This window comes from Sesamum indicum, linkage group LG11, assembly GCF_000512975.1.
Source record: "Sesamum indicum cultivar Zhongzhi No. 13 linkage group LG11, S_indicum_v1.0, whole genome shotgun sequence".
Lineage (NCBI taxonomy): Eukaryota > Viridiplantae > Streptophyta > Magnoliopsida > Lamiales > Pedaliaceae > Sesamum > Sesamum indicum.
In genome coordinates, this window is record NC_026155.1 from 934,942 (window position 1) to 946,005 (window position 11,064).

General features: G+C 35.5%; 3 protein-coding genes across 5 annotated transcripts in view; all 3 read left to right on the top strand.

Annotated features, from left to right (window-relative positions):
- LOC105173127 (sphingoid long-chain bases kinase 2, mitochondrial) lies at positions 1-3,852 on the top strand. Of its 3 annotated transcripts, XM_011094786.2 has the most exons (13): positions 1-109; positions 194-355; positions 824-900; positions 1,039-1,092; positions 1,177-1,236; positions 1,771-1,848; positions 1,982-2,028; positions 2,109-2,149; positions 2,281-2,365; positions 2,456-2,570; positions 2,687-2,809; positions 2,894-2,994; positions 3,286-3,852. In XM_011094786.2, exons 2-13 carry the CDS (start codon positions 196-198, stop codon positions 3,413-3,415), a joined length of 1,071 nt encoding a protein of 356 aa, XP_011093088.1. In that variant the 5' UTR covers positions 1-109; positions 194-195; the 3' UTR covers positions 3,416-3,852. The 3 variants fall into 3 exon arrangements, with proteins under 3 accessions (XP_011093088.1, XP_020553344.1, XP_011093090.1); XM_020697685.1 differs by lacking the exon at positions 1-109 and having other exon boundaries at positions 146-355; XM_011094788.2 differs by lacking the exons at positions 1-109; positions 194-355 and adding an exon at positions 527-723.
- Positions 4,475-7,377, top strand: LOC105173129. Its single transcript, XM_011094789.2, has 5 exons — positions 4,475-4,985; positions 6,277-6,431; positions 6,613-6,679; positions 6,809-6,860; positions 6,947-7,377. Exons 1-5 carry the CDS (start codon positions 4,535-4,537, stop codon positions 7,044-7,046), a joined length of 825 nt encoding a protein of 274 aa, XP_011093091.1. The 5' UTR covers positions 4,475-4,534; the 3' UTR covers positions 7,047-7,377.
- LOC105173148 (putative UDP-rhamnose:rhamnosyltransferase 1) overlaps positions 10,148-11,064 on the top strand; it is a 15,979-nt gene continuing 15,062 nt past the window's right edge. The window contains exon 1 of the mRNA XM_011094810.2: positions 10,148-11,043. Within this exon, the coding sequence (XP_011093112.2) occupies positions 10,266-11,043 (778 nt within the window). The 5' untranslated portion in view covers positions 10,148-10,265. The remainder of the gene's footprint in view (positions 11,044-11,064) is intronic.

Here is an 11,064-nt window from a genome sequence, read left to right on the forward strand (position 1 = left end):
CGCCCTCTTTGCTCAAGTGCACCATGTTTTTGGCTTATTGATCTCTTTAGTTCCGTTATTAACAACTAAACGCTCACCGTATCGATTCCTTACTTAGAACAACTCTATGGTATCTATCCGTTAACGTTGTAATCATACAATTCTCTCTCTCTCTCTCTCTTTCTATATATAACATACGTGTTTGCATTAGCAGATATGATTTTATGTCGCGCAGTGGTAATCGTGCCAATGGCTAAGCCTTCGTTTATCAGAGCAGAGCAACCGATGGCTCCAGATCTCGCAGCCGACCGTGCAATCCTCGGCGGTGGAGGTGCCCCTCGCCGCCGCGACATTGTGTTTGTTGTGAATCCCCGAGGTTTCTCTCAACTTTACGCGTTTCGTCGTCTGAATAAAATTTTGGGTTCACATAAGAGCAAACTCTCACTAACACACCGTGTTTTTGTTTGTGTTGAAGTTGTGGAATCCTAATTTTTTATGTTTTGGGTGGTTTTTGTATCCTTGGACGTTGTAGCCAAGTGTCAAAACACTGATGAAAACGTTTTTTCTTTTTTTTGGTTTATTCCCAAAAGGGGGAAAAAGGAAGAAAAGAAAAAGAAAGCGAATGCTTGTACATGCATAATTGAGATAGATATTTGGTGTTCGTTACGATGTTTCATTTATTTATTCCATGGTATTTGAGAAAGTTTCCAGAGTTTTTGTACTTATCTTGTTATAAAAGAAACGGTGATGAAAATTCCTTCTTTATTGGTTTGTCGTTTCTTTTTCACTCTTCTCTCTGCTGTAACCGGGTCTAAACGATGTGGAAATGGCTGAAATTGAGCAGGAGCTAATGGAAGGACTGGCAAGGAGTGGAAGAAACTGTTGCCTTACCTGAGGTCTCGTCTCGGTTCTGATTGTAACGTGAGTGAACCTTTTATTCAAAGAGCTATGTGAATCTTGATTTTGTTGCGTCTGTTGTATATTGAGCAATGAAGCTGCTTGTTCCGTCAATAGAGAAATTGCTGGTTCTGTATTCTGATTTTCTTGTATTGTGGTCAGATATGTGAATCTTTGACTTCTGGTCCTTGTCATGCCATTGACATTACAAGGGAGGTGAGCTTTAGCTAGATATTATACTTCTGAGTTCTGACTGCATGCTGCCCAAATTGTGGGAATTGACGGTTATTCTGTTTCCAGGCTATACGCGAGGGTGTTGATGCTGTGATTGCTGTTGGGGGTGATGGAACTCTTCATGAGGTGCATTTGGTTTCTCCTTCAGGAAGAATCTAGGTTTATTTTTTGCACAAATCAACTTACTTTTGTGACAAAATTATTTAATTTTAGCTGATTGCTACCCCTCTACTTAATAGTTGTGAATTACAATTAGATGGCAATATAATACTGGTTAATTTTTTTTGGCCACTAGTGAGATACACAGTACACATTTCTCATTGCTTTAGATATTGAAACAATTTGGTGCTTGTAAGACACACAATAATGACGTCTATGGACAAAAAGGTTGTCAATTAGATTGGTGAAGAGTTTAACGTTTCATTTCCATTATGCAGTCCCTTCATTTTGTTAAATGAGAAGATCATTATTTGTGTCAAATTTAGTGTCAAGATGATGTAGCATTCAATTGTCAGTGTAATGCCTGTTAATGTAATTTCTTCCGAAACTGAAAAACCAAGGTTTTACTGTAGCCATCTGACATCCATCATAAGTGAAACACTTCCAGTGCTGCTTAATGTGGACCCTATTCTCAAAGCCTAGTTCATCTGACAACTGCAGGTTGTTAACGGCTTTTTCTGGGCTGGGAAACCTGTTTCTAATCATGATCAGAAGGCTGTCCATACAACTGCTCTTGGCGTAAGTGATGATCACTGTGTTATATATTCAAATAGAGTAGTACTTGAATGGTGAACTTTCGTTGTGTTAGTCTCCCTTCCAATGGCTTGATGCGATCGATCAGAAAAAGTTATGTTTCTTGTCCTTCTGACAGCTTATTCCCTTGGGGACTGGTTCAGATTTTGCCAGAACATTTGGCTGGTCAGTTTGATCTCGTGCTGTTGTTATCTGTAGATGACTATTCCATTCCTAGAAATAATTGCTTTCTTTCTGGCTATCAGGAAGAATGATCCTCATTATGCCATTGAACGCATTGCCAAAGGTATTCAAAATGCTCAGCTCTACTTTTAGAATTATTGTTGGCAGATGTTTTACCTTGTTAAGGTCTTACCTCTGTGAAACTCGACCAAATCATCTGCTCTTTTGTTCTCTTCTCATTAAGTTATGTTTCAGGGTTTAGATCTCAAGTTGATGTTGGAGTTATTAGTGGAGAAAGTGGAGAACCACATTATTTTATAAATGTTGCTGATATTCATCTGTAAGCATAAGCTTGTTGAGAGCATATTTAAACTATGGTCTGGGATGAAAATCATCGACTTTATCGCCCCTCATTCTTTTAACCTTTCAGGAGTGCAAAGGCTGGTTATTATGCTTCAAGATACAAGAAGTTTGGAAATCTCTGTTATGTTATTGGTGCTTTGCAAGCGTTTTTCGATCATCATAACAAGGACCTTAGAATAAAGGTTAGCAGGGTCTCAAAATTTCCCCCTGTATTACTGTCCTGCATTAACTTGAGATATACCCACCTTACTTTCTTGGTTCCCTAAGAAAATATACCCTGTTCTATAATCTTGTCAAGGTTGATGATGGTGATTGGGAAGTATACTCCCAGGTCACAGCTCTCTGCATTGGGAATGCCAAATATTTTGGCGGTGGAATGAAGATTTCACCGAATGCCCACCCGACTAGCAGGAACTTTGAGGTAGAAGGAATAACTGTCTCACTTACTTTGGTTCCCCTCAACTAAACCGAAAAAAGGGTTCACTGTAACATACTTCTTGTTCAGGTGGTTGTTCTTCAGGACTTCAAATGGTATGACTTCATTCTCAAACTACATAAGCTATACAATGGGACACACTTGTCTGTGAAAAATGTATCTTCAAGAAGGTACAGTTGGATTTGAATTGTCCATATATTTTCATTACTAGCTTCAATTGCAGGGTTTTCGCTGTGGCCTATGTTTTATTATAGTCCACCAAAAGTAACGTAAATGGAAATGGTGCTTGCATATATTATCGTCTATGTTATCTATTGCGATATCTAATAGAAGGTTTTCTCTATCTTACTTGGTTTACTTGTGTTGGGTTTCTATTGTTACCATGTGGCTTGTAATCTTGCTCAAAATATTTGTTGGATATAACCTGATTATTCACAACTTTATGCATTATCTCCTTCCAGAGCATGTTCTATTGAAGTTGAAGAGGTTGGTAGCAGTTGCAGTATTTTCGTCCAGTCAGATGGGGAATACTTGGGGTTCCTCCCAAGAAAGTTTACCATTTTACCCGGTGCTATTGAGATGATATGCTAACATCTCCCTCGAAAGACAGTATGAAGAAACAGTGCATATGATGACTGTTTTCTATCAGCATCACTAGATTGAAGATACTTTTACATCCCTACATGGTGACAACATACGAAGACAAGAAACTTTCTACAACAGCATACGTTCTTGGGATGAGTTGGGAGCTGATTAAGAGCAAGGACCAACTTGGAGTTAAGATAGCATTGTAAGCTGATTAAAAGCAAAGAGGCCGAAGGGATGTAACATAATAAAACATTATTTAGTGATATATTCTCTGTAAAATTGTATGTTTCTCATACTATAGAACAGCCCTGCTTCTTTCTGTAGTGTTGTATCCTTGTTCGACATGCCGGACTTACACAGACTGACTATGGTGCTTTGTGATTTTGGTTGAGCAGAATCCTTCTGAACTGTTCTCATGCAACGCCACATTGTGAATTCAACTTGGTTGTTTTTGACTGAGCTCCAGCACACGGACCAACTACTGATACTTCTCTCTTATTTACATGTTTACAATAACCAGGCAGTCAATTCCAACAAATAATGAGGTGTTTGATTTTATTTTTAAAAGTCAAATTTCAATTTGACATTATTTCAGATATGAGAAGTTTATTTGTTTAGTTTAATTTCATTGAAAAACGTATATTTTCAATAGAAATTTGCAAATTAGTCTACTGAAAACACATTTGTCAAAACACTCTTTTAGATCTTAATATTCCGTAACAAAAAAGGACCGACGATGTCATGTTTACTTATTAATAAACTAGTCGTCGTTGCACGCAGTTCCTGCGAATATATAAAAAAGAACTATAATGTAAGATGAAGAGAAAAATAAAAATTTATGATAAAAAAAAGCATGTATTATACTATATATTCAAAATACAATATTTACAAAATACCTATATAAAAAATTAATAAAAATAAATTCTCAGTTCTTACAAACCTAGGTTTAAAAACTAACAATCTAAATATACTTTTAATATTTCATACAAAAAACAATAAAATATTTTTATCCCATTAAAAATACTAAAAATAAAATGAAAACAAAATCAAAATTTTCCCACACTACAACCCCTAAAAAAAAGAAAAAAAGAATGTAAATTTGGTAATTTAGGTTTCTTTTTCATGGTCAGCATTTGTGGAACTAGAAGATATTTGAAGGGCAAGAAAACCGCGGGACATGGGCTCCAGCGACTACAACCCAACTACCAACAGCTCTCCTTCACTTCACCAATTACCATGGCAACTTTCCTCCCTTTTACTTCCATCAACCCTCAAACTTCCCATCCAAACCCTCGCCAAAGAGTTCGCAAAACCCGATTCCTCGCAAAGAACCCTACCTCCAATTCATCAGCCAAAAATCCAGAATCCCAGCCTGAAAATGTGCTGCTCAAAATCGCCTGGTACGGCTCTGAGTTCCTCGGTGTGGCTGCTTCTCTCCTCCGTTCTCCGTCGAAAACTGGGGATAACGCCGGACCTAGTTCAGAGCTTTCTCTTGATGGGTTCGGAAGGATTGATCGAGCTGCTGTCGTGGAAAGCATTAAAGATGATTTCCAGAGATCCTATTTTGTTACAGGTACTTTCGTAGTTATGATTTGTGAGGCAATTATAGTTTAATTTTGGTGTTGGGGCCTTGGGATGTGGAAGTTTTCGGGTTCTTCTTTGGATGAAGTTGTATATATTATGTTGCAGGATCATGAGAACTATTCTTTTACTTTTCTAGAATTAGTAAGATTGTTCTTTCAAGTACCCCTCATTTTCTTTAGATTGCTTGTAATATTTAAAATTTTTATAGGAATGTTAATGTTGTAAATTAAGATAGAAAGAAATGTGATTAACTTAAGATGCTTCAATGGCAGAAATTTTTAGAATTTGGAAAGCAAGATAGTTAATAATTTTGATAACTTATGAGGGTTAATTCCTATTGTTAGTGTAATTATTTGCTGTATTTTTGTCTAATGAAATTATAAAGATTTACAATGTTTACATACCGCTTCATTTCTATAGGATTTGTTTTGTTGGGTGAAAAATGGGTGTATTCAAAAAGTAGAAGAAAAGATGAATGTATAAAAAAAAGCTTGGTCTCTGGTTAAGGAGAATAGTTGGAGGGAAAGTAAAACTGTATGTCTATGAAACTACTTGGAAATTCATTTTTGTTGCCGTCCAAAATTGGCGAAAAAGTAGAAGAATAAGGTCAAAAAGAAAAAAAAATACATATTTTTTTTTATTCTATTAACTATGTGTGTGTGTATATAAATACATATACTTTTCCTCCAATTTTTTCGTTCCAATGATAATACCGGTACATATTCTTTTAGAAAAGATGACTAATCATCGAAAAAACTCCTACCTCGTCAATCATTGATAGTAAATTTTAATTTATTTAAAATGAATAATTGATAATAAATGCATGGTACGCATTTTGATAAATATTTTTATTAATAAAAAGTCTTTTTGTTCTTGTTTTATGATTATATTTACTAATAAGATTTCAAAATCTTTTATATACTAAAATTATTTTAGTATAACATTAGATTGTTTATTTTCTAATATAAAAATAAAGGTAAATGGTTACTAAAACAATTCATAAAAATTACTCTTTTCTTCTCAATTTATGTTTCTCAATTTACTCCCTTTCCAATCATATCAAACAATTTGAAGAAAACTATTATTCTTTACCTCCCTTTGCTTTTTTACGATAGATGTGCAGTTAACTTAGGTAGGTTTCATTAAGTTTAGATATTTAGAGTGGAGATTTTTATGATTTTTAAAGTAAGAAGGGTTGTAGCACGAGGGAGGTCGTCGTAATTAACATCCAGAAAATTTTCTAGGTCTCTTTTAGGACTAATTATGTTGCAAATATACAGGAAATCTGGCAGTTGATGCTTATGAAGAGGACTGTGAATTTGCTGATCCAGCCGGTTCGTTCAGAGGGCTAAGTCGGTTCAAAAGAAACTGTACCAATTTTGGATATCTACTTGAGCAGTCAAATATGAAACTTATGAAATGGGAGGATTTTGAGGTGAGCTCTTACCATTCTTTACCTCAAACTTTTGCAACAACATTAATTTTCTATTCCTATTTGTTGAAGTTTTATGTATCAAGTAGTTCGTGATATATAAACATGTTTGTAGTTCAGGAGTTATGTCCATTTACTGCATCAGTAATTAGAGATTTCTTATGTTGTTCTTGCTCCGGAACAGGATAAAGGAATCGGGCACTGGCGTTTCATCTGCATCATGTCGTTTCCATGGAAGCCGATTCTATCAGGTATCTACAACTCAACTCCGTGGGAGAAATTTCAACAGCATTGCTGCTGTGTTTTTCCAACATTGTACGAACTCATTACCAGTATACTCCATGATTGTTTTTGATGTTTGGTTCTTGGAATTCTTGCAGCCACTGGCTATACAGAGTATTTCTTTGATGAAAAATCTGGAAAAGTATGCAGGTATTGCTATTGTATTTCAGTAATTTGTACCCTTATTCTACCTCTTCATCATTTATCCTTGTACTTAGCCTGCCTTAAATTTTCAGGCATGTGGAGCACTGGAACGTTCCCAAAATGGCTCTTTTGAAGCAAATTTTACGGCCTAGCAGGGGGAAAAGTGGCAAGAAATCCAGCTTAGAGAAATGAGATGAAGGGTCTGACGTTAAGTATGACAATGGTTCCTCTCCCTTTTGAGGGTATGGTGCTCATTTTCAGATAAAAACAAGGGCGTTGATGGTTGTGATTTCTTACGTATATTAAGGAGCATCATACATAGGCGAGCGACTAAGAGTGGAGTGTGTTGATGGCTAGTGTTTTACATGTATGTATGTATATACACAGGATATATCCGCAAAAACACACAAGTTTAATCATGGATGGGATGGAATGATAAAATACCAAAAAAGAAGAGAGAAGTTACTCAGAGTTGTATTAATGTTCGTTTCTGTTAAAAATTCATTCAAATTTAGTATTTAAAGTCGTATATTCATCTGGACTTAATCCATTCATCCCACCAATTGCAGTGATCTGACACATAAATTTCCTCTTTATTGGCTTTCAAGTGGCCGGACTCACATGCTTCAATATGATATTTGGTTTTGTTAAAGTTTTTTGGTGCCTATGCTTCTCCCATAATTGGGAATCCAATCTACTTCACTACTCAAGTAGATACATTTAGGCCCGTTCACTTTGAGTATAAAAATAAAAATAATTATATGATAGCATTAATCTGAATTGAATATAAAGTAAAAAAATTCAAGATTAATTATATGTAGTTTACTTTGATATAACATTTCATCCGTACAAAACATTTTTTTATATGTCCTTCAATTGATATAACCTTTTTTTTTGGAATGAGAAATTATTTATATGTCCTTCAAAGTATAACATCATTTTTTCTTTGATCAATGAAGGGACCGTCGGCATGGAGAAAGAAGAAGACGAAGATGATGGAGGTAGTGATGGTAAATTTTACTATTTGTGTTGAATAATTCAATTCACCTCACTATAGTAATTAATAGGGGGTTTGTCGCCCCCATCCTGCAATATACACACTCCACTAGCTCAATAAATATTCTCCTTCTACCTAATAAATTAAATTAAATAGGGCTTTTTTAAAAAATAGAATATAAGATGCAACCAAATTTGAAATTATGAATTCAAATTATATGTAAGATATAATAATGAAATATATATTTGTAGTTGATGAACAAAAATCATGAAAATGTTTTCTAGTTTAGGCGCAGCACTCTATATTTGAAATTTCAACACTTTCTCTCGGGATAGTTTTATTTAGTAAGATATATATATATATATCATTAATTATTAATAAATGTCATGTAACAATATATTATGTAGATGTATTCATAATTAGATCATCTCATATAACTCTTCTCATTTCTAAACATGTGTATTGAAAAATAAGGGATAAATACACCCCTTTCCACTGATATTTTGTGTAATTATATATTAACCTCCTATTATTTGAAATTTACATTTAGTACTTTTGAAGTTTACTTTTTTTTTAATAAATTAATAATTCTAATCGTCATTCAAAACTCACCGAAATTGACAATATTCACAAAAGAATAGAATAAAAATTCATACTACTCCTAGTTGACTTACTACTGATTTATGCCAGGTCAAAGAAATTCTTTTATAACCAAATTGCTCTTAAACATTTCAGTGTTAATGCGTGTGATGAGGTATTTTCACTGTATAATAGTAGTTTAGTTAAAGAAGATTTGTCTGGCAGGCAATAAATCAGTAATAAGTCAATTAATAGTAAATACTGATTTTTATTCAATTTTAATTTTTTTTTACTAATATCAACAAATCCAGTTAATTTTGTGTAACAGAGGGGCTTATTTATTAGATAGAGGGAAATTTTAGGAGTAATAGATGTAATTTTTTAAATTTCAGAGTATTTTACATATAATTATCTCAAAAATAATATTTCATGATTTAATGTTTGAGATACTCTTTATTCTTCTTTAAAAATAAACTATAAATATTTTAGGTTTTCCAATTTTTTATTCTATTATAAAAATAAAAATAAACAAAATTATTAAAAAAGCAAATAAACAAAAAGGAAGAAAATAATCCGGCTGGCATATGCTCAAGAATAACATAAATTTCAATTTGGGACTGGCAATCGAAGAAGGGGGATTTCAACTCCTTAAACGGCTTGCTGATATCCGCAATAAGGTAGTCACTGCTTTTGGGTCACCGACAGCATCAATTGAACATATGACGGGATGGGCTACCACTAAGGGCCTTCAAACGTCGAAATCATATGGGTACTTCAAACCGAAACTTACAAGACAACCTTAGAAAGCATCTATCTAGAAGGCTTTCATCCCACCGAAGTACTCGTTCATTATGTGGCTTGGACTGTGCAACAGATTGGCTACAAGGGACAGACTCGAGTTCTTCCATGAGGAGGATTTATGCTCACTTTGCGTCAACACCAAGGAATCGGCCAAACACCTTTTCCCCGTTCAGCAACTACGTTTGGTCACATATCCGAGTATAGCTTGGGATTAACCGACGTATGTCCATCCTACACAGTGCGGTGAAATGGCTCAAGAAGGAGAAAACCGGCTCCTCCATTCATAACAAAGCGCGATACCTAGCTTTGTCATGCACGGTCTACACCCTTTGGAGACATCGTAACGAATTCATATTTGAGGGTGCATTACCAAATCCCGAGGGCCTTATTATTTCTGTGAAGATCACTGTCTATAGGCTCCTCTTAGCACATTTCCCGTACGGTTTAATTGCTCTTTAAACTATAGTGAGGGTCCTTTTGTACCCCTCCGAGTATGCTCGAAGTATTCTGTAAATATTACTAAATGAATGAAAACTTACAATTCACCAAAAAAAAAAATAAAAAAAAATAGCATAAATTTCAAATGGTAGATCAATTTTTTAATTGCATCAAATCCCATCACGAAAACCCATAAAGCTACACCAATAATTGTAATTAATAAAAATAAATAATTCCACAAAGTGGTGCTATTTACATTAGATTCGTATCACATATTTTACAATAAATGTCACATACAAATATTAAAAACAATAAACGGTTCAATTATTGGAGTTAGTATAATTTGACTCTTCACATAAATATTAATATAAAAGAAATTTCATTTGTATTGCATTTTAAGAAGGGTGTAAGTGTAATTAACCCTATGATTGAGTGTCTATTATTATGAGAAGATGAAATAAAGTCCAGTTGATGCCCTGCACATGGATAATTATAAAAGAAGGTTTGAGTAAAATTTCTTGATAGGTAACACTGAAACTAGCAAAGCAGCTTCACACACACACACGAACAGAAACACAAACAACTGCAAAAAAATCATGATGAGTAGAGATGGATTAATCCATGTTGCTATGCTGCCATGGTCAGCATTTGGCCATCTTATCCCATTTCTCCAGCTCTCCATCGCCTTAGCCAAATCAGGGATCCACGTCTCCTTCCTCGCAACTCCAAGAAACATCCTCAGACTCCCCAAAATCCCTCCAAATCTGTCAAATCTCATAGATTTTGTGCCCCTTCCACTCCCCAAACCCGAATCAAGTCCCCTGCCTGAATCAGCCGAAGCCACCGTGGACATCCCCTCCGACAAGATCCAGTACCTGAAGCTCGCCTGTGATCTCCTCCAGGAACCCGTCAGGGGTTTCGTTTCAGAAAAATCACCCCACTGGATAATTGTCGACTTTTTCCATCACTGGGCTGTTGATATTGCTCAGGATTTCAACATCCCGATTGTCAGATTCTGCGTTGTTTCTGCTGCAACAGTAGTTTTCTTCGGCGCTCATAAGGTTCCCGTTGACGGCGACAAAAGAATGTTGCCTCAGAGCTGGACTCTCCCGCCCAAATACATCGATTTTTCGTCGACAGTTGCGTACAAGAAGCACGAGGCTGAAGAAATGCACGCTGGATATTTCGGGCTGAACGCGTCGGGAATGCCTGACGGCTCCCGGGTAGCTAAAATAATTCGAGCATGTGATGCGATTGCCTTGCGCACCTGCCCTGAATTCGAAGCCGATTACTTGAAACTGCATGAGAAACTCACCGGAAAGCTTGTCTTTCCGGTGGGATTCCTCCCGCCCGAAAAAATGAAGCGGAGATCACCAACTTCCAATGAAGAACCGT